General features: G+C 50.2%; 1 protein-coding gene across 2 annotated transcripts; it reads right to left on the bottom strand.

Moving 5' to 3' along the window:
* Positions 1-523: 523 nt before the first annotated feature.
* LOC123368719 (acyl-CoA (8-3)-desaturase-like) lies at positions 524-22,079 on the bottom strand. 2 transcript variants are annotated; one of them, XM_045013773.1, is made up of 12 exons: positions 21,827-22,070; positions 17,770-17,880; positions 16,986-17,183; positions 15,788-15,889; positions 15,458-15,586; positions 7,794-7,854; positions 7,033-7,109; positions 5,514-5,611; positions 5,065-5,161; positions 4,403-4,482; positions 3,624-3,749; positions 524-2,909 (listed from the first exon to the last, which is right to left on the bottom strand). In XM_045013773.1, the coding sequence occupies exons 1-12, from the start codon at positions 22,031-22,033 to the stop codon at positions 2,858-2,860; spliced, it is 1,338 nt and encodes a 445-aa protein (XP_044869708.1). In that variant the 5' UTR covers positions 22,034-22,070; the 3' UTR covers positions 524-2,857. The 2 variants fall into 2 exon arrangements, with proteins under 2 accessions (XP_044869708.1, XP_044869709.1); XM_045013774.1 differs by lacking the exons at positions 524-2,909; positions 3,624-3,749; positions 4,403-4,482 and adding an exon at positions 4,490-4,633 and having other exon boundaries at positions 21,827-22,079.
* Between the last annotated feature and the right edge of the window lie 374 nt (positions 22,080-22,453).

The raw sequence follows: 22,453 nt of genomic DNA, 5'->3' as shown, positions 1-22,453 counted from the left end.
GACAAATAGTTGTTCCCCTAAAGATTCCTTTGACTTGATGAATTTTATTCTAGTCTTTATAGGTTCTTACTCTGCCCTCACCTCCAGATTATCTCAGCACCTACCAGGCATGCATTCAGCGATGTGACTAAATTCTGTAAGGTGTGATCTGTTTTCCCTTTCATCCTCACCCCACGGGGAGGTTGGTGTGTTGAATTTTGTTCTGGTAGGGTTTTGTTGGTTTGTGTAAAATGAACCTGCTGCTCTGTGTTTATGCTAGTGAAGGCCAGGTTGAAGAAATATGCCTTGAACTTGGAGCAGAAGGTAGCAAGTTTTGTGATGGTCCTTAGCTCCTGCAGGAGCTTACTCCATAGTTGCAGACCAGCCCCCAGAAAGCCATGTTTCCTGCACAGATGAGATTTACCCTTATGATGGAAGGGATTGGGGAAGGCAGCAGGTTTCCTTACTAATCCCCCACATGAAAGAAAATGATGGGAAAGAAAAGGGACAGAACAGGAGAAAACAACCATTGGAGCCCAGCAGATTTCATTTAATTTACAGTCTTTATTCAACACTCCGGACCTATGATTTAATGGCAATTTAATTATTTCCATTAAACAAAAATAAATTCCCATCCCAGCCGTTGTCGAGGGTGAGGTGACACCGCCCACTTCACAGGCCCTCCAATCTTTTGGATGGTGGCCTGAGAGCAGAAGTTACATTTCTTTCCCAGTCTCCTTTAGTACTATGACCATGTCTACATTAGGAGCACTTTGCTGGCATAATGACCCACAGTGGAATACTCTACTGGCAAAGCTTGCCATGTGTGGATACAGCTATACCAACAAAACTGCGCTTTGTAATGGCATAGCTTATTCCAGCCCCACCCTCCTCCCTCAGGCAAAGCCAGCTATCTAAGAAAAAGCACAGTTTGCTGGTATAGCTGTGTCTGTAATAGGGGCTTTTGCTGGCACTGTTGTGCTGGTCAGAGATCACCCCTCTTCTCGCCCCTGACACAGTTGTGCCAACATAAGTCTGTGGTGTAGTCATGGCCTGAATCACCTGTTACCTTAGTTGGGAAAAGCTGTCATGATGCTGGCTGGCTGCAGGAGGAGTGAGGGGAGGGCAGGGAAGATGGGGAGAGTCCTCGCGTCACACTTATCCATTTAAGAATCCCAGAGAGAGATGGAAAGAAGTTGGACCCAGAACCTGGAGAGGGGAGGCCCAAACACAAGGAAGTGATGGGGGTAGGGAGGGTGCGAGTGATCAAACTGCAGCCTTTAGAAAGGTCACGCGAGATGCTACATCTACTTTGGCAGTTGGGCTGTTTGGCCTTGTAGTAGTGTCGGCAAACGCCGTAAGGCTAATTAATACTCTGGCAATGTTACAGTGAAGCGTATACTCTTTCAGAGCATGTCTTGGAGGCACATTACCTAATAGGGTACGTCCACACTGCAATCAAAGACCCGTGACATGGGGCTTGCAGGGGGGGGGGGGGGTCTTGGAGCCTGGGCTCTTGCCTGAGCCCAAACATCCATACTGCTATTTTTAGCCCCACAGCCCAAGGCCCACCACGCCCAAGTCAGCTGACTCAGTGCTGTGGGTTTTTTATTGCAGTGTAGACACACATACCCATAGAGAACCAGAGGCACAACTTACTGGCCTGTGTTTGTGTGTGTGCAATGCGTGTCCCCCACTGCCCTCTGCTGGCTGGAATGTTAGACATGTTTAAGTGGTGTCCTGAACCCTAGTGCCTCAACAGTGGAAGAAGATTTGCCTGTAGCTCACATGGGAGCATCCTGTGGTTTAGATACAAAAAATCCTGAGTTCTCTCCCTATTTACAAAGTCCTCAGTAGCCAAAGGGTACAGTATAATGAGTGTACACTCCCAAGGGGCCAGTCTTCTTCCTAATCTAAACTGCTAGGGGCACTGTAGCAGTTAATCTAGGGGGACTAGAGATTTCCCTTGCATTAATGTCTATTTTTTTTAGAGTATCAGTAACTGGTCCATCAACTCTTTCACTTTTAGGGTATGGCACTGTGGAAGCTACTCATGCCATCTCCACTGGAAGTTGCAATATGATAATTAACCCAGAGATCCAGGGGCTCACCATCCTACCTCTACAAAAAAAAATAAAGCACTCAAGGCATATATGTAGCAGCACTCCCATTGGGCACAGCAAGCCAAACACTCCACCTCTAGGAAACAGCTCTAGCATCCCAGCTGTGCCTGCACTGCGGTTTGGTCTCTCTCTTCTCACACTCATCCTACAAAGTAGTCTAAGCCCCTGCCCGGTGGTTTGGCCTTTCTTCTCTACCCCTCTGCCCCAAGGTTTGGGCACATGGTTTAAATGCACAATGATGTTTAACAACATAGCCCCTACACAGTTTCTTCTCTTTCCCACGCTTACATTTCTCCCTCTTCCCACCACCCCAACTTCTATCTTCAGTGCTCTCAGACTGTCCCAGCTTCCTTGATTCTTTCACATGGGGAAGGAGCAGAGCAGGGGTTAGATACCAAGCTGCCAGGCGTCTCAGAAATATCTATGTTAGATAAAAGGTTTCTCTCCTACAGACACAGCAAGTGAAATGTCACCAGACAGAAAGACGTTAATTCCCAGACCTACAGGCACCTCCTCCTTCCTAACGGGTGATCTCCTCCATTCTGATCCTCTCTATTATTCAGTCCCAAAAAGGAGGAGCAGGAGAAGCATGAGAAGGACTAAGAACAAACATCTTTAAAAAAACCCACACTCATTACTGGAATTAAGCTTGCCCAGCTCCACACCCCTGGCTCAGCCGGCTCTCTTTGTCTTCATGGTGACCACCCTGGGAAGCAGCAAGGGTGGAGAATACCTCGGTTTGGAGCTGCTGCTGCTTATTTATGTAGATAGGCATCGAGCCAGAGCTCCCCCGAATCCTTCAGAGAGCTGCAGGGATAGAGAGAGTCTGATTAGTTTAGAAACAAATGATGAAATGTGGCAGCACAGTGAGAGTAAAGATCAATAAAGCAAATTTGTGGTGGGGGGGGGCAATAAAATCTAGTGTAATATTCTAATCCCTTGTCTGGAACACATCAGGGAGATCCTCAAAGACACAGCGATTCACACTACAGATCCTGGGAAAGGCATAGGACAAGTCCCTATGGAGTCACAAGGGACTGCTGTATGATCCGAGGGTTAAACAACCCAACAGGAGACAAAAAGGACGGAGGCAAGCAAAGGAGAAGACATGTACGGTCAAGTAAGGTTTCAAGTCCACAAATAAGGGCTATAAAAAGAGAAAGATGGAATGAATGAGGCTTGGGACAGACCTGTCTAGGAGACTCCAACCCTGACATAATCCTAGAGTGACAGTAAGGGAGGCACCTGAGGTGGGAGAATAGGCTGCTGGCAGAGTGTTCTCCATTAGAATGTTCACACTAGCTATCTGCAACTGATTGAAACCAGTGGCTAGATATAAAAACAGTCCATATCCCATTCTCAGTCCCGTGAACCATACAATCCTATTTCTACTGCATCTCTTCTGTTTCAGCGGTGGCCCGCCCACCCCACGTCCCTAGTGGACCTGTCTTCCCACAAGGCCCAGTGTCCCCATCTTGTCAAAGGCTACTGCACAACATTTTTACATTGACTGATACCTACTGCACAATGTCTGCAAAGGCAGTGAACAGGGGCTTGGACTGGTACTCAACGCCATGCTTGGCACACAGGGACTTCACCAGGGGGGCCACCTTCCAGTAGTTGTGTCGAGGCATTGTGGGGAAAAGGCTGTGGAGAGAGAAGGGGGCTGATTGAGTGAGATCTCACAGACTCATAGACTTTAAGGCCAGAAGGGACCATCATGATCATCTATTCTGACCTCCTGTACATTGCAGGCCACAGAACCTCACCCCGCGCCACCCCAGCCCACTCCTGTAATAGACCCATAACCTCTGGCTGAGTTACTGTAGTCCTCAAATCATAATTTAAAGACTTCAAATTACAGAGAATCCACCATTTACACTAGTTTAAACCTGCAAGAGAGCTGGTCTCTCACTTAGTGCTTCACAGGCTTCCTGCCTCCCCTCAAGGAGCCAACCTTACAGGTACGTTATTCTCACCTTGAGTCTGGAATCAATTAGTGCCCTATAGTGGTCTCTTCTCACTATATTCAGTGCCTGTACTCACTGATATCCCATCCGGTTCCCATTCCGTCTCCCTCAATGGGTGTAGTCATTGGTGCCCCAGAGAGTTCCTGCCTTTCCGTCTGATGCCCAATACAGTTCCCACTCCTCCTCCATATCCTGTACGCCATAGATTTCCTGCCCTTTCCTTTGTGCCTGTTTTCACTGATGCCGCACAGGGTCCCTTGCCCTCCCCTGGTGCCCATAGTGACTGGTGTTTCTTAAGATTCCTTCCCTCATCCCTGCGCCCATACTCACTGGTGTTCGATCTGGAAGTTCAGGTGCCCGCTAAACCAGTCATTGAACAGAGACTGGTGAACATTACACGTTGCCTGGAGCTGGGGGAGGAAGAGGAGCAGTGAGTGTTGTTCCATGAATGCTCATCTCTCATTTGCCTGAACAGCAGGATAACCTGGTGCCACCTTCTCATCCTCACTCTCCTCCAGCCTGAACAGATTCATCTGAGGATGGGGATGACAGCTCTCACTCCTGAGGACAGTGAGACCAGGCCTGGGTGAGAATGGCATTCTGGGATATGGGATCATAGTCCTAACCAATACAGAGCTGATCTCACTAGCAGGATTAGGCCAAATCTGCCCTGACTCTCCTCTGTGGAGACCTCCTCACCCTTACAGAAATGGGCACAGGGTCAAGACACAAGAATAGAGGACATAGGAACGTCTTGCACTGGGAGAGCTCCAAGCAAAACCCCAGATCACCCTGCAGTCACCATGTCACCCCCATGAGTGCAGACTCCCACCCCATTACCATGAATTTCAGTGCTCACAAGGCCTTTCCCTACTGAACCCTGTAACACTCTGCGGGCGCACTGCTGACCCCGAGCATCTATGGCAAAGTGCCATCTGGTCTGGAATTTACACCCACAGGCCCACAGCTCCCGGGGAAGCAGAGGGTCATACCTGAGTAGAGAACCAGTCCACGTTCTTATCGTAATCGATGTGCATGGGGATGTGGTTCATTTGCGTCACCCAGACAAACCAGTTACTCTCTATGAGCCTGTGCAGACAAACACACACAAAGCAGTCACTCAACCACATGCCCACCTAAGCCTGCGACAGCCCAGGAACAAGCACTCGTCCTTGGCCAAAGCAGTTACTGCTTGATGAAACCTCTCCCATGGACTCCAACCAACCGGACAGCAAAAGGCCCACACAGGTGATGACACCACAGGGAAAATAATCTCCCCTGTCAGCTCACAGAAAGTCACAATGGGCAGAAGATAAAGGGGCAGATAGGAAAAGGAGAGATGGGCAGGGTGGCTAGAGGCTAGGGAAGGGCAGAGCAGAGGGATTGATAAGAAACAGCTGTGAGCTGAAGCAGCCACAGCGGGTAGCAGGGTGAGTGATACCTGACCAGAAGGAAGAGCCCCAGGAGCCCTTTCGCCCCCAGTAATGGCAAGTAAGTGAGGAAGAATCGGATGTAGAAGGTCAGCATCCAGGCCAGGTCCTGCCAGAGAGGAGACAGAGAGAAACCTGCATCGAGGGTGTAGATTACAGCTCCTGCCCACTGCCCTGCACTGGCACCCCCAGAAACCACCACTATAATTCCCAGTCTTTATCTCCCTCCCCTCCCTAGCATGCGCCATCTGAAATGCAGCCCTGAAGACATCCCCCTCCCCCCTTACTGCCCATATGCTTTAGCTCCCCTTCACTCCCTGGCACGTAATCAGCCTGAGCTGGGCCATGGGCCAAAAGAAGGCGCACACTGAAGGGCCAATATCTCGTTCACCTCTGAAGCCAGAATGGGCAGTGAGGGCAGAAAGGAGAGACTCGGGAAGTGGAAGGGGGAAAGCAGCAGCAGCTATTGACAGCTTTGTTCTGCCTCATTTCCCTCCCACCATTCCTTGTTCCTTTTCACTTTCCTGTGGGCTTTTCTCTGGTACTTACTCCCTTTCCTGCAATAATCCTCTCTCAGTTGCTTCTCTCCCCAGTCAAGACCCCCTTGCGCCTAAATCTCAGGTGAGAGCTCTTCCTTTTCTGCATTTGCCGCCCAACCCCCATTATCCCTCCTTGTCACAGCACACCCCCGTACCATGCTCCTGAATCCCCCCCCCCCCCCCCATATTCTCCTTTGCCCAGTCCACTCTGTGCTGCTGGAGGACTGGGTTCTAGGCCATTAGGACGCCCGAACAGTGTAAAGGGGGGATAACAAGAGAGCTTCTGGTGGCAGGGAGAAGTGGCAGATGCGGCCAGATCTTTGGTACAGGAGCCTGGTGCTGCTCTGGGTGCTCTCTCAATCTGGGCTCTCTCAATCTGGAGACCCCACCACTGAAACTGGGTGGGGGAACTAGGAGAAAGGGGCCGTCCCCCGCAAAGAGAAAAATCTATTTTTTTGTTCAATGCCTCATCTGCCTGGGACAACTACATTAAATTCCATTCTCAGCCCCTCTCATTTCTACAGCTTTCCTTCCTGCTCCCCTCAGCTTTCAATGGCTTCCCGCCCCCAGGCAGCCACAGAAGGGTAAGTACTGTCTCCCTTCCTGCCCAAAGCCAGCCACGTGTGCCATTTGATGGTCAGGCTCCACAGAGTTGCACCAACCCCACAACATGAGGGGAAAGCCCCAGAAACCCTTGGTGACTGACGACCATCCCTGCACAGTAGCAGAGCCCAGCTCCCTTTGTTACCAGAGCAGAAGCTGGTCCCTCACAGACTGAGAAGCATATGCATTAGGAGGAAGACACCCACTCTGCTCTTCTATCAAAGGATTCAGCACCAGTCATACACCCATCCACTATGAGACATCGTGACCAGCCACTCCACACTCAGGACTCCTCCCTCTGACATTTCAGTCCCAACTCCCCACACCAAACCTTATTCAGAAAACTAGGGAAGGCACCGCAGGGTCTGGCAAAGCTGGACATACTCACCACCCACTGTCTGCGCTGCACTGCGAAGTAGAATATGTACCACTGGAAGTAGAGAGGCACCAGGGCTGGGGGTCCAACTAGAGGAGAGAAAAGGAGAATACAGAGACATGAAGCAGGTAATCATATTCCAAAGGAATTAATTTGGAGGGTTCTGGTGATTCACAGAATCAAAGAAGATTAGGGTTGGAAGAGACCTCAGGAGGTTATCTAGTCCAATCCCCTGCTCAAAGCAAGACCAATCCCAATTAAATCATCGCAGCCAAGACTTTGTCAAGCCGGGCCTTAAAACCCTCCCTAGGTAACCTATTCCAGTGCTTCACCCCACTCCTAGTGAAATAGTTTTTCCTAATATCCAACCTAGACCCCCCCCCACTGCAACTTGAGACCATTGCTCCTTGTTCTGTCATCTGCCACCACTGAGAACAGCTGAGCTCCATCCTCTTTGGAACCCCCCTTCAGGTAGTTGAAGGCTGCTATCAAATCTCTCCTCCCTCTTCTCTTCTGCAGACTAAATAAGCCCAGTTCCCTCAGCCTCTCCTCAGAAGTCATGTGCCCGAACCCCCTGATCATTTCTGTTGTCCTCCACTAGACTCTCTCCAATTTGTCCACATCCTTTCTGTAGTGGGGGGCCCAGAACTGGACACAATACTCCATATGTGGCCTCACCAGTGCTGAATAGAGGGGAATAATCACTTGCCTCGATCTGCTGGTAATGCTCCTACTAATGATTGCTGGTACTGCACGGGAGTGGAGATACTCACTGATGAAGAAGTACTTGTGCTGGTGGTTGTAAGGCATGAACTTCTTCTTCTTCATCCCAAGCTGTGAAAGAAAAAGGGATCACGGCAGGTTACCTGGGCTACAGAGACACTTATACAAGCACTTCCATCCAGGGGCGGCTCCAGGCACCAGCATGCCAAGCGCGTGCCTGGGGCGGCAAGCCACGGGGGGTGCTCTGCCGGTTGCTGCGAGGGCGGCAGGCAGGTTGCCTTTGGCGGCACGCCTGCAGAGGGTCCGCTGGTCCCGCGGTTTTGGCGGACCTCCCGCAGGCAAGCCACCGAATCCGCGGGACCAGGGACCTCCCGCAGGCAAGCCGCCGAAGGCAGCCTGCCTGCCGTGCTTGGGGCGGCAAAATACCTAGCGCCGCCCCTGCTTCCATCACCCTCCCTAGGAGAAAGAACAGGAGTACATGTGGCACCTTAGAGACTAACAAATTTATTTGAGCATAAGCTTTCGTGGGCTACAGCCCACTTCTTCGGATGCATGGAATGGAACATATATTGAGGAGATCTATATACACACACACACAGAGAGCATGAAAAGGTGGGAGTTGTCCTACCAACTCTAAGAGGCCAATTAAGTAAGAGTGTGTGTGTGTGTGTGTGTGTGTGTGTGTGTGTGTGTGTGTGTGTGTGTCTCTATCTCCTCACTATATGTTCCATTCCATGCATCCGAAGAAGTGGGCTGTAGCCCACGAAAGCTTATGCTCAAATAAATTTGTTAGTCTCTAAGGTGCCACAAGTACTCCTGTTCTTTTTGCAGATACAGACTAACACGGCTGCTACTCTGAAACCTCCCTAGGAGGGAGGCTCACAAATCCCATACCATCTCCATCAGGAGAAATGTCTACATACCACCTCTCACTGGAGAGGTATTTATCAGGCACCAGCCAGTTCTCTTCCTACCTGGGTCACCCACAGCACTTCTTCACCCTATTTTATATCTTCTAAAAGGACCCCCTCCCAGCTCTGCCTCTGATTCACAACTGTCTAGTCTAGGCCCTTGAAATGTGAATTCTGACCTGCACAACAAGCTCTTCCCCAGTAGGGGGCGCTGGAACCACATCACAAATGAGATTCCATTTATTACTATGACCGCTACCAGGGTTTTAAAAGTCTTATCACAAGTCCTCTCAAATATCAGAGGGGTAGCGGTGTTAGTCTGGATTTGTAAAAAGCAGCAAAGAGTCCGGTGGCACCTTATAAACTAACAGATGTATTGGAGCATAAGCTTTTGTGGGTGAATACCCACTTTGTCAGACGCATGTAATGGAAATTTCCAGAGGCAGGTATAAATATGCAGGCCAGAATCAGTCTGGAGATAACAAGGCTAGTTCAATCAGGGAGGATGAGGCCCTCTTCTAGTAGTTGAGGTGTGAACACCAAGGGAGGAGAAACTGCTTTTGTAGTTGGCTAGCCATTCACAGTCTTTGTTTAATCCTGAGCTGATGGTGTCATATTTGCAAATGAACTGAAGCTCAGCAGTTTCTCTTTGAAGTCTGGTCCTAAAGGGTTTTTTTGCTGTAGGATGGCTACCTTAAAATCTGCTATTGTGTGGCCAGGAAGGTTGAAGTGTTCTCCTACAGGTTTTTGTATATTGCCATTCCTAATATCGGACTTGTGTCCATTTATCCTTTTATGTAGGGACTGTCCAGTTTGGCCGATGTACATAGCAGGGGGGCATTGCTAGCATATGATGGTTTATATAACATTGGTGGACGTGCAGGTGAATGAACAGGTGATGTTGCAGCTGATCTGGTTAGGTCCTGTGATGGTGTTGCTGGTGTAGATATGTGGACAGAGTTGGCATCGAGGTTTGTTGCATGGATTGGTTCCTGAGTTAGAGTTGCTATGGTGCAGTGTGTGGTTGCTGGTGAGAATATGCTTCAGGTTGCCAGTTTGTCTGTGGGCGAGGACTCGCCTGCCTCCCAAGGTCTGTGAAAGCGAGAGATCATTGTCCAGGATGGGTTGTAGATCACTGATGATGCGTTGGAGAGGTTTAAGCTGAGGACTGTAGGTGATGGCCAGTGGAGTTCTGTTGGTTTCTTTCTTGGGTTTGTTTTGCAGCAGGAGGCTTCTGGGTACACGTCTGGCTTTGTTGATTTGTTTCCTTATTTCCTCATGCGGATACTGTAGTTTTGAGAATGCTTGGTGAAGATCTTGTAGGTGTTGGTCTCTGTCTGAGGGGTTGGAGCAGATATGGTTGTACCTCAGTGCCTGGCTGTAGACGATGGATCGTGTGGTGTGTCTGGGATGGAAGCTGGAGGCATGAAGGTAGGCATAGCGGTTGGTGGGTTTTCCATATAGGGTGGTGTTAATATGACGTCACTTATTTGTATTGTGGTGTCTAGGAAGTGGACCTCCTGTGTAGATTGGTCCAGGCTGAGGTTGATGGAGGGGTGGAAGCTGTTGAAATCATGGTGGAATTCTTCCAGAGCGTCCTTCCTATGGGTCCAGATGATGATGTCATCAATGTAGCGTAGGTAGAGAAGGGGCATGAGTGGACAAGAGCTGAGGAAGCGTTGTTCCAGGACAGCCATAAAAATGTTGGCATATTGTGGGGCCATGCAGGTGCCCATAGTGGTACTACTGGTCTGGAGGTACATATTGTCACCAAATTTGAAATAATTGTGCGTGAGGATAAAGTCACAGAGCTCAGCAACCAGTTGTGCTGTGTCATCATCAGGGGTACTGTTCCTGACAGCTTGTATTCCATCAGCGTGTGGGATGTTTGTGTAGAGAGCCTCCACATCCATGGTGACTAGGATGGTGTTTTCTGGAAGATCACCAATGCATTGTAGTTTTCTCAGGAAATCAGTGGTGTCACGGAGATAGCTGGGAGTGCTGGTGGTGTAGGGTCTGAGTAGAGAGTCCACATATCCGGATAGTCCTTCCATGAGATAGTCCTCTCAAGAGACCACAGAGCTGATAAGAGTCACACAGACAAATAGTGGCACTTGCTACTGAATAACACACCCAACAGCAGGCCATATGCTCAGGTTTCCCTGTGCTCTCAGGGTTAACTCACACCAGGCAGTTAACCAAGAGGAGAAGATAGCGAAGATGGGATACAACACACACCCAAACCTCTCCAGGATCCTGACCATTACCCAATCCATATCTTTCAACTCAGAGCCACTGGGGCTCAGAAAATAGGAATGTTCTTATGTGTATGCTAAGTTATTAATGTTTGCAGTGTTGTTGCAGCCATGTTGGTCCCAGGATATTAGAGAGACAAGATGGGTGAGATAATATCTTTTAGTGGACCTGCTTCTGTTGATGAAAGAGACATGCTTTCGAGCTACAGAGGGACCTGAAGAAGAGCTCTGTGTATAGCTCAAAAGCTTCTCTCTTTCAACAACAGAAGTTGGTCCAATAAAAGATATTACCTCACCCACCTTGTCTCTCTCAGTTAGTAAGACAGATCTGTAGCAGACCCTGATTAGAGCTGTCACCTTTGTAGAGAAGGAACAGATGGTCCTACTCTGCTCTACCCTGCCTCCACTGAAAGAATGACAATCAGCAAAATGGCTCCATGTGGATGATACTAATCCAGAAAGCTCCCTTCACTCTGACATGCACAAAAGGTCCCACCACATGGTCATGAGAGAGTGCTTATCACCTGGATAATACAGATAAGCCAACAGACTGAACTGTAGCTGAATTTTGCCTTCATTAATGCTCTGGAATAAACCAGAGAACAACAGGGCCCTGGATCTGGGATAGATTCATCTTCACCTCCAACAATACTCATGTGAGTAGTCTCGTTGAAGACAATGGGACTACTCATATGTGTACAGTTAAGCACATGCTGGACTGGGGCCTTACTCTCCACTGTAACTTGCTATTGGTAGCAGAAGCTGGCAATATCTAGGCAGGCTACCTTCTAGTACAGCTACTTAATACAGTTCCTAGCACTGGAAAAATGCATACGGTACAAAGGATAATTTGTATGCTATGCAAAAATACAGAAACAAAAATAAAACATGATGCTACTAATATATCTGGCAGTGTTTAGAACACCCATTCATATCAGATTAGCCTTGAAAGCAGAGACAGATAACCTAGACTGTAGATAATCTCCATGGAAACAAGGGTGACTAGATTTTCCTATCTTGGAGACACTTGATTTTCAATGACTTATGTACAGATAGGTGAGACCACATCACTGCCATCCTCAAACAACTCTACTAGCTCCCCATAAGCCAATGGTGAACAAACTGTTTGGCCCAAGGGCCACATCTGGGTATGGAAATTGAATGGCGGGCCATGAATGTTCACAAAATTGGGGGTTGGGGTCCGGGAGGGGATGAGGGCTCCAGCTGGGGGTGTGGGCTCTGGGGTGGGGCTGCGGGGCTGGGGATGCAGGATGGTGCTCCGGGCTTGGGCAGAGGGGTTTGGAGGGTGGGAGGGGGTCAGGGTGCAGGCTCCAGGCAGCGCTTACCTCAAGCAGCTCCCAGAAGCAGCAGCGTCCCCCCACTCCAGCTCCTACATGGAGGTGCGGCCAGGCAGCTCCGCATGCAGGGCTGGCTCTAGGCACCAGCAAACCAAGCACGTGCTTGGGGCAGCACATTTTCAGGGGCGGCATTCCGGCCATCTTTTTTTTTTTTGCTTCGGGCGGCAACAGCCTAGAGCCGGCCCTGGCAGCAGCAGCGGGTGGTGGGTGCTTGGGGCTGTTGCAGTTCGCACCGCCGGGGAGCAGTGCCTGCACCTTGTGGCTGGGCCAGGCAGGCTCCGAACAGGGGACACTCGGGCTTGGGGAAGCCCTGCGGGGCACATGGAGCCGCCTGCAGGTGCCGCAGGGTGGCCACTCCCCCGCGCCGCAGCCGGGGCTGGGCGAAGCGGCCCGAGCCTCCCAAGGACTGCAACAGGGCGTCCAGAAGCAGCAGCGGGGCCATAGAGGGTGGGGCGCTGCCATGTGGGGCCCGCGTCCCGCTCTCCAGGGCTCCACTCCCTCTGGGGCTACCCTGCCCCGGCTCCTCAGCCCCCTGCCAGGGTGGTCCCCCAGCTCTGCCCTCTCAGGTCCCGGCCGGTCCTGGAGGTGGGAGCCCTGGCTGGAGGGACCCTGGACTGAGTCGTGGCCCGGGAGCCCCACTGCTTACCTCGACCCTGCCAGCGCCGGACCGGCTAGAGGCAAGGGGGGAGCGGGTGGAGTCAGCACTGGTGGAAGGGGGGAAGCCCAGGGCTGGGGTGGCAGGGGGTGCGGGTGTGCGTGTGGGGGGAGAGCCCAGCACTGGGGCGGCAGGGGGTGCGAGTGGGGGAGGGCACTGGTTGGGAAGGGGGGAGGGTGAGAGCCCAGGTCTGGGGTCAGGGGCAGCCAAAAAATTTTGCTTGAGATGGCAAAAAACCTAGAGTTGGCCCTGTCCGTGCGCTGCTTTGTCCGCAGGTGCCGCCTCTGCAGCTCCCATTGGCCGTGGTTCCCGGACAACATGAGCTGTGGGGGCCACGCTTGGGGTGGGGGCAGCATGCAGAGCTCCCTGGCTGCCTCTACACGTAGGAGCCAGAGGGGGGACATGCCACTGCTTCCAGAAGCTGTGCAGAGTGGGGCAAACCCCTGACCCCGCTCCCCAGCAAGAGCTCAAGGGCCGGATTAAAACATCTAGAGGGCCGGATGTGGCCCTCAGGCTGTAGTTTGCCTACCCCTGCCATAAGCAGAATCACAGATTCATAGAAACATAAGGCTGGAAGTAACTTGGACAGGTCATCTAGTCCAGCCCCTCACGCTAATGCAGGACCAAGTGTACCTAGACCAACCCCGACAGATGTTTGCCTAACCTGTTTTTAAAAACCTCCAATGATGGGGATTCCACAACCTTCTTGGGTAATCTGTTCCAGTCCTTAACTACAAAGTTTTCCCTAATATCTAACTTAAATCTCCCTTGCTGCAAACTAAGCTGATTACTTCTTGTCCTACCCTTGGAGGACACGGAGAACAATTAATCGCTGTCCTCTTCATAACAGCCCTTAACACATCCTTCTCAAAGTGTGGTGCCTAGATCAAGACACAATACTCCAACTGGGGCCTCACCAGTGCCAAGCAGAGTTGTACCTCACAAGTCTTACATATGACACTACTGGTAATACATCCCAAAATGATATTTGTCTTTTTCCCAACATCATCACACTGTTGACTCATAGTCAATTTGAGATCCATTATAACCTCCAGATCCTTTTCTCCAGTACTGCTGCCTAGCCACATATTTCTCATTTTGTATTTGTGCATTTAATTCTTCCTTCCTAAGTATAGTACTTTGCACTTGTCTTTATTGAATGTCATATTACTGATTTCAGACCAATTCTCCAATTTATCAAGATAAACTTGAATTCTAATCCTGAACTCCAAGGACCGTGCAACCTCTCACACCTTGGTGTCATCTGCAAATTTTATAAGCATACTCTCCACGCCATTATCCCAGCCGTTTATGAAAATACTGAATAGTACCAGTACAGACCTCTGCAGCACTCCACTGGATATGCCCTACCAGTTTGACAATGAGCCACTACTAACAACTTTTTGAGAATGGTCTTTTAACCAGTTCTGCGCCCATCTTATAGTAACTTCATCAAGACAAGACCATATTTCTCTAGTTTTCTTATGAGAATATCATGGTGGGACTGTGTTGAAAGCATTACTAAAGTCCAGATATATCAAATTTACTGCTTCCTTGCACTGAGTAGGCCAACAATTCCTCAGTTCCAGGGGAAAAAAATCAGAAAGTCTGAGCCAGTCACTATATTCATTTGGGTTCATGTTTTAAAAAACCCAAATGTCAAAACCATTTCTGGAAGTGTTACACCAGGGATGCATTTGCACTCCAGCTGGGACCAATTCCAAATCTCACTGAAATTGACTGACAGATTCCCACTGATTTCAGTGGGCCCGTGAGTCCAGCACTGAATTAGCTAGTGTTTTGGCTGAAATGCATAGGAATCTTGAATCACTTTTACATGCTAGCTGGTGTTTCACTTCCTGGAGCACTAAAATTAGCCAAGCTAATCTAAAAATTAACAAAACAAGCAATTTGTATCCACATCCGTATCTTGTCATAGCCCTTCTTCAGCTGAGAAAATGAATACTGACTCATAATCATGAAGCAATCTTTAACACATTCAAAAACATAGCAAAAAAAGCAACTTTTAATGAAGTTTAACTGTATGGAAAGTTTAAAGAAGTTGTAACAAGTTGTTTGGAGCCAGGGAAGGCAAAGTAATGTTAAATATAAGACAACATTTCAAATCTGGGTAATTTTTATACTGATTCAAAAGCAGTTTAATTAACTTTCTTTTTTGCCTCCAGCGAAAAGCTGGAAATTTTCAGGCTAAACCAATTTTCCAAGTCAAAGTTATACCAGGACAAATGACAAAAGGAAGCTGGTTGCAACCACAGCTACAGGGAGGCTACTGCCACTCCATGATCTCTCACTTCCTCTTCCTCTCTCTCATAGGAAATTGGATTTTAAGCAAGAGGTCTGTCCCTCCCAACCCCTTCCCAGAATGCCTGAAACACAGAGGCAGCCCAGCTGTTCTGCAGCTCTGCATGACAGTCAGTGTTCTCCCCAACTTTATGCTGCTTCCTGATTTTGGATCCTTTTAATGCCGCATCCTTCTAGTGACCCAACCTGCCCCCAGACATCCCTCAGACTCACCTCCACAGACAGTGTCTTTCCCAAAGCAAAAAATAAGGGGTGCATGTTAACATCAGGGTCCTTGCGGAAGCAGTTGGGTTTAGCATGGTGCTGGAAGTGCAGGTGATTCCACCAGCTGGCTGGCGCACCCTGCAGGAACAAATGAGACCAGAGGATTCAAACTTCAGTGCTGCCAAAAATAAGTCAGCTCCTCCACTTATTCATCCCTTCCCAAGAGCTGCACCACATTCCCCTCCCTGTCATGTTTAGGGAACGAGATGCTTCTTGATGCTCCCTTGCTCATGAGTCCTGTTGAAACTCTGGCGATTGCTCTCAGCACCGAACACTTACCTTCAGATGGCCAATCACAAACTTGTGAACCAAGTGGTTCCATTTGGATTTGCTGAACACCGAGAGGTGCCCAAAATCATGCTGAAGCCACCCAGCCTGGGCCTGGAAGACAAAAGGAATCATGAGAAAACAGCCAGAGTTCAGTGAGCTTCTGCAACAGTGTTCATTCTCCACACATACAGTCATAGGAACAACACTCCTGCTCTCCTGACTGTTCATCTCAAGCAGGCGAGAGCACCCTGTACTGGTCACAAGGAGATATTTCCATTCTCCATACACGCTCCCTCACTGTACTGCCACTAGACTCCAGCCCAGACCGGGTGAGGTTACAGAGCGCTGGAGAGTTGTTTACGTGGGGAAGGAGGGGCCAGGAAGAAAAGGCTATGGAACTAAGAATCAGGGCATTTATTCTCTTCAAACTGGTCAGAGCGCCGTAACAAAGTAGCCTTTGAGGAGAAGCCTGCCTCCTCTGAGCATTTGTAATTCCAGAGGGACCACCTGGGCAGAAGAGGAACAGCTGGGGCTTTCAGAGCTGCTATGTCCTCCGCTCCAGTGCACTACGTGTTCCCATGGGAACACAAGGAGGGCATGGCTACTGCCTAGTGTCTCTCAAAGTTCATACAAAACAGAGCAGAAAAGTACAGCCTTGTTTCCACTATAGCAAGAAGTCCAGGACGAATGAAGCGCTCTAGCAGACTATGGGGAGGAGATACATATGATACCAGCTCTAATTCCGCTTACTCAAAACGCATGCATTGAGGGGCTGCATTCCCTCCCCTCAACCAGACCTTGGGAAGAAGGGGACTGGAATTCTTGTGAACCTGCCAAATCCAGAGCTTCTGCTGTATTTCCAACAGCACCGCCTCCTAAGAGAGGCTGAGTCTAAAATAGCTGGGAACTTCCCACAACCAGCTTCCTCCCCTCCAGCTCCTCCTGTTAAGGCAGGCAAGGAACGGAGAAGCTGTGAGCTCTCCACATCCAGAACTCCTACACTGCTCTTCACAGTGCATCCTGCTGGGAGAGACCAAAAATGCAGTCACTTTCAGCTCCCCACTCCCAGCATTTCTGAAGCATTTTCAAGTTTATCTTTCCTTGGCTCACCAAGTAAAAGAGCATCACAAATACTGACAGAAGCACCCGGGGATACATCATTGGTCCTGAGTTTGTGGAAGTACAGGATGATCCCTTAGCAGTTTACCTGGACGGTGCCTAGCAGCAGTGCAGAGAAGAGGAAAGGCAGCAAGGATGACCCAAAGTACCAGATGGTGAGCCATGCAGCAGCATCCAGCAGCAGAATGTGCAGGAGAAGCAGGAAGAAGAAGAGGTGGTTGGGGTTGAGGAGTCCCATCCTCTCAACGGTGGTGCGCAGCTCGCGGAAGTCCTCTACCAGCAATTTCTGCAGGGAGACCAAACATTCAGCACTCTCCCATGGGTGTCCAGACAGCAGCCTCAAGAGCCCTGAGAGCTCCAGAGGGGTCACTGCAGCAGCAGTGGAAAGCAGGGGTCCCCTCAGAGGCAGTAGCTGTGACATCAGGGAAAGCATGCAGCTGACATGCTATAACCCTTGGGTGGGTGAAGGGTCTCTGTGACACCAGGGAGAGCCTATGGCTGACTGGATCTGCCCTTCTCACTCCCACCCTCAGGTGAGGGTCACTAGGACACCAAAGGGATCCCCTGGTCAGTAGGAGCTGCCCTCTCCGGTCTGCGTCCCTGTATCACTGGGGGGAGCCTATAGCTAACATGTTCTGCTCCCTGCCTGACGAGTGTTGCGGTAACACAAGAGGGAACCTGTGACCAATAGGCCCTGTTTTTCTAGCCTGGTATTGGTGGATACCAAGGGGAAGCCTCAAACAGGCATGAGTCTAAGATGCAATGTGATTTGCCATTTCCTGGGAGTTCTGGTTGCCAGAAAATGACGGCTATCAGCACATCCCCACTGCTGCCCTAATCCCATCCCAAAATCTGACTTTTACGACACTCACGTTTTTGCTGGGTTCAAAGCTGGGTTGATCCGATGCCAGTTCCCCAATGAACAGCGAGCTCATGTACTTTCTCACCAGAGCCTTGTCAAGGTGAAACGCTGTGAAGGGATCCTAAAACACAGACAAGAGAATGGGGTGAGAATGGGGCAGGCGGACTTGCCAAACCCTTCTTCTTTCCCTGCCCAACGCCTTGGCGATCTCTTCAAAGCCAAAACAGATACCCTGCAGTAGGAGCTCTCTGCCACTTTCTATATAGCTATTTCTAATGCACATCACCATGGTATCTGGGCCCTCTTCCTCCCTACCTCTGAATCAAAAGTCTTTCTTTTCCTGTCCAACCCATAACATGCCTCCTTGACCCCATTCTCTTCTGCCTCCTGTTTCTTCTCATTTCTCTCCTTTTGTGCAACACCAGCCGGTCCCTCTTCTGGCTCCAACCCGTCCACTTTCAAAATATGAACCAATGTGCCCTCTGCTGTACTCCACCTGGTTCTCTAACACCCCATTTCTCCCTCTCCTTTGCCTCTAGCCATTCCAAGCAATGGTTTACTCCCATTCCCTCCACTTCCCACACTTCCAGCTGAGCTAAGGGCAGGCAGCAAGGCTTACGCTGCAGTTGCTCCCCCTAAACACAGGAACTGCTGTGACATCTCCAATGGGCACTGCTAGTTTGGATGATCTGCACTCTCCCTACTTGACTAACCAGCATGGTTCATCCACCGCAAAGGGCTGCCTCAGTGACCTGCAGAATAGGTGTACAGGAGCTAGTGGGGAGACAGGCTGGGGACTGGGGCAACTGGAGAGTAGAGACAGGACTGGATTGGCTGAATTGAAAAGGTTAATCAGGTGAAGGAGGAGGGTTGAGGAGGTTCCCCCAACTTTACCCCAGGTTCTGCCACTCACTACAAACAAAACCCCCCAGGCTGTTCCAGGCTCATCCCACTGACAATCTCCCACGGGCCCATCCCCCAGCTTCACTGCTTACTACTGCTCCCCCTCTAGCTGCCTTTGGTTCCCTCAGGTGCCTCCCCCAACATTACTGAGCAGTGTGTGTAACAGGCTCCTGACTCCCCCAACACCTGTGCACTGCTGCTTGGGAGAGCCCTGCCAGCGAAATCAGTGACTTCTTGTCACTTGGGAAAATCAGCAATCACTTAGCAGCTTTATGTTCCCTGTGCCCTCTCTGGGAAAGCACGGCCCCAACCAAGCAAGTCAGGGTTTATATACCTGTATCACTATATTCACAGTCCACCTTGCTTTAGATTCCAAACCCACTGGAGGGGGTTCACATGTTAGTTTGGTGCCTCACTTCCACTGAAAGTCTCCCACTTTGTCTCTTGTTACATTTCCCCTCACCGTGTCTGTCCTAGAATTGCAGTTACAGTCTTCCCAGGACTAACTTTGCTTTCTCTTTTTAAGGGAATCCCTGCCCCCACTCCTGGTTTTCTTTGTTTCCAGTTCATTGCTCAACACAACACGTGCCCACATGGCTTTGTGTTCTTTTGGAAAGTGCTGGCCCTTTAAATGGCACCTAGCCAGGAACAGTTTTCAGATGTGGCTGATGCAGCCAATTCCAGCTCAGCTTTGTTGTATTTAATCAGGAAGGGGAGAGGGCATCCTCTCAGCTCAGGCTTACCTAAACAGGGGAGAGAGAGAGGGGTATTTTCATCTCTGTTCTCCTATTGGAAGAGGGAGAATAAGGGGGTTGTACATGGGCAGACCAAGAGATAGTGGTACCACAAGTTTAGACCAATCATTACAGTGGTGGTTGTACAACCTGGCAGTAAAGCCTCAAGGGAGGGTGGGGGTAGGGGATTGTGATGGGGCTTTAATGCACCTTCTGAGAATCATGGTACTGAGGAAGCAAGCCACACATTTAAGGGGGAAGTGCTTTTCCTTTGCTTTTGTTTTTTCTAGGAGCCTGATTTTGGATTTCCAGTATAGAAATATCCAAAAAAAGCTGGGATTCACTACAGCTCAGCTACTTCAGAGGTCAGCAGTTCTGTTTCACCCAGTTGTAGTTACTCTCTGAAGATGAGAAAGTGTAACGCTTGTTGTGTGTGTCACAGTTCAGGGCAACTGTTCCCATATTCCCTCCATATGGTTCAGCAAGGGCATCCCACTCTAGGCTTCTGGCTCGCCAGTCTTGCCTCTCTTGAGTGGAAACCTGCTTCTCTCTCCCTTCTGAACAGGGTATTTCCAGGCTGAACAGTTGCCTGCCTACACTGTGTTATTCCCCAGCAAGGCAGAGTGCCTAACAGGCCAGGGTCTGTGCTTTGCTTTCTTTTCAGAGACTAGTAACAGGGTAATTGCCAACAGTTATGAGTTACCACACAGCTCTTTCTAAGCAAGCACTTTAATTCTTAAGGGGAAAGCATTAGAGAGAGAACATATTTTAAAACAATAAAAGAACCTACAGGTTTGGTAATATGCTTACCAGAGATCACCTCAATTCCAGCATGGGCTCTGGGAGTTTAACAGTCCTTCAGACCCCTCCCAGCGGTTGTCCGATGGTTTCAGGTTTATAACACCCTTTGCTCAGAACAAGAACCCAAGTTTTATGGGGCCTCAGTGGACCAAAGACCTCCCAACCCTCTCCTAAGGATTGCCCCCCCCCCACCTTGGATAAGAGGGCCTGGCCGTTTGCTGGATCAGAAAGGGGATCTGCTTATCTCTGTTGAAGTGGTAGCTTGGCTTATTTGTTTAATTCTGATTGTGAATCAGAGATTTTGAAGCTGCAGTCTGAGGGAAAAAGCAGATCACAGTATGTTTAGCGCTGGACTTGTAAATTTACCATATATCTGCTAGTTGGAGGTTGATATGAAAGGTGAAGGAAAGGCCCCACCAGCAAAGCCCTGGTAGCATGTTGCTGAACATCTAAATTTAGCAGGGAAGAGATAATTTGGGGAGATGGGGGTTTCTTGTTTACCCCTTACAAGGGTATTGTTGTCTGTGTTATCCTCAGCTCCATCACTTAGGCCCCAATCTAGTAAAGCACTTAAGCATATGCTTATCTTTAAGCATGAGGTCAGCGGGATTGCTCACACACTTAAAATTAAGCACATGCTTAACTACTTTGGTGGACTGGGTCTCTAAAGTGCATCTGCTTTCCAGGATTTTAGTTCTGATTTATTTTTTATCTAGCAGTGTAGATGTACTTGGTATTTAGGTAACTGATGCTAGACAGAGACCAAAATCCCTACTCTGCTGAGTTTTCACTTTTAAAGCACAAGCTGACTTATGCTGATTATGCTTCATGAGATCACTTGTCTGTTCACTCCACATATGGTTTCTGGGGTTTACTCCCTCTCCCCATTAGCACATCCCCTTGCCACCACTGGGGCACATGTTCTACTGAACCTGCCCTTTCTTCTTCCCCTCCCTGTCTGACTACAGACTTCAGGATCCCCATCACCATACAGCTGCTCCAGAAAGCCCCTTCCCCAGACTCTCAGGTACATAGGAGAACTTGAACCACACAGTCAACCTCCTGGTCTTTACCAGGATCTCTGTATGGGGACTAGTGCTGCTCACAGAACTGTGGAAGTATCATCATCACATGCACAGGGCTTAAAAGAGCAGGTGGCCCTTTGGAACTGGGCTAACTCAGATGTTCCACCATCTGTGCCCTATACACACTCCATGCTGCTCCTTCCTACCCTGATTTGCTCCCTCCATTCCTCTCATTTCCTGGCACTGCCTCTAGATACAGCCCTTTGATTTTTCCAACATACCCCACCCCCCCACTACAGGGAATAAAATCCCTGCAGTTGAATCCCTTCTTGCTCTCTCCCCTTTCCATAACATTACCGCCTCTCCCATTAGCTTATCCCCCAGGCTCTGCCATCTCCCATCCCCACTGCCCCTGCTGATCTCCCCACCTCTTCAATGCTTGCCACAAGCAAAAACTCCCCACAGCGTGCTGGCACCACAAGGCAGGGCACAGCCACAGTGTGACCCCAATTCAGCGCCCGCGATGACCCGCTCGCCGCCTGCCCCAGCGCGGGACTCAGCGCTGCACGGGGAATGAAGGGAACCCGCCAGCCCCGGCCCTCACCGTGGCGTCCTGCCCCGCGTAGTGACTGATGACTCGGGCGCCCCCCGGGTGCCGCCGGTAGAACTGGCTGATGTCATAGACCTTCCTGTCGATCACCAGCCACCGCTCCTGCTGCGGGTGCCCCCGGCCCGTGCGGAGCCCGATCTCCTCCCAGGTGAAGCGCCGCGGGGAGGAGCCCGCACCCGGCTCCCGCTCCGGCTCCGGCATCCCCGCTCGCCGCTGCCGCCGCGCTCAGCCGGGCTCTGCCGGTTCAGCATCGCCTCTGTCCACCAGAGCACGAGCGGCGCCCTGCCCCGGACACGCCCCCTCTTAGCTCATTGGCTAGCTCGCTCCTCCAGCCCCGCCCATTAGATTGCGCATTGGGTAATCTGTTCCCTAACTCCGCCCCCACCGCCGCTCCGACGAGAACTCATTGGCTTCATCCCGGCACTTTGGAGCCCACCCGGCAGAGGTCCGCAATGTCATTGGTTCTTGAGTCATTCCGGGCCACCCGAGGCTGGTCATTGCCATTTTATTGGCTTATTTTCTTGTCAATTATCCCAGACACCGACCCCCGTGCTTTCCGCGTCTCGGCTGTGGAGGGAGCCCCCTGGGTATTCATGTTACTCTCCCCCTGGGGCTGCCCGC

The sequence above is a fragment of the Mauremys mutica genome, chromosome 4, assembly GCF_020497125.1.
Source record: "Mauremys mutica isolate MM-2020 ecotype Southern chromosome 4, ASM2049712v1, whole genome shotgun sequence".
Taxonomy (NCBI): Eukaryota; Metazoa; Chordata; order Testudines; family Geoemydidae; genus Mauremys; species Mauremys mutica.
The sequence above is the reverse complement of the archived record's forward strand: the minus strand, read 5'-3'. Positions and strand labels throughout refer to the sequence as shown.

Coding starts and splice junctions, on each gene's coding strand:
- LOC123368719 (XM_045013773.1), bottom strand. CDS start 22,033: ATGCCGGAGCCGGAGCGGGAGCCGGGTGCGGGCTCCTCCCCGCGGCGC. Junction 7,110..7,793: donor GCACAAGTACTTCTTCATCA/GTGAGTATCTCC, acceptor TCTCTCCTCTAG/TTGGACCCCCAGCCCTGGTG. Junction 2,910..3,623: donor GCCTTTGCAGACATTGTGCA/GTAGGTATCAGT, acceptor CTATCCCTGCAG/CTCTCTGAAGGATTCGGGGG.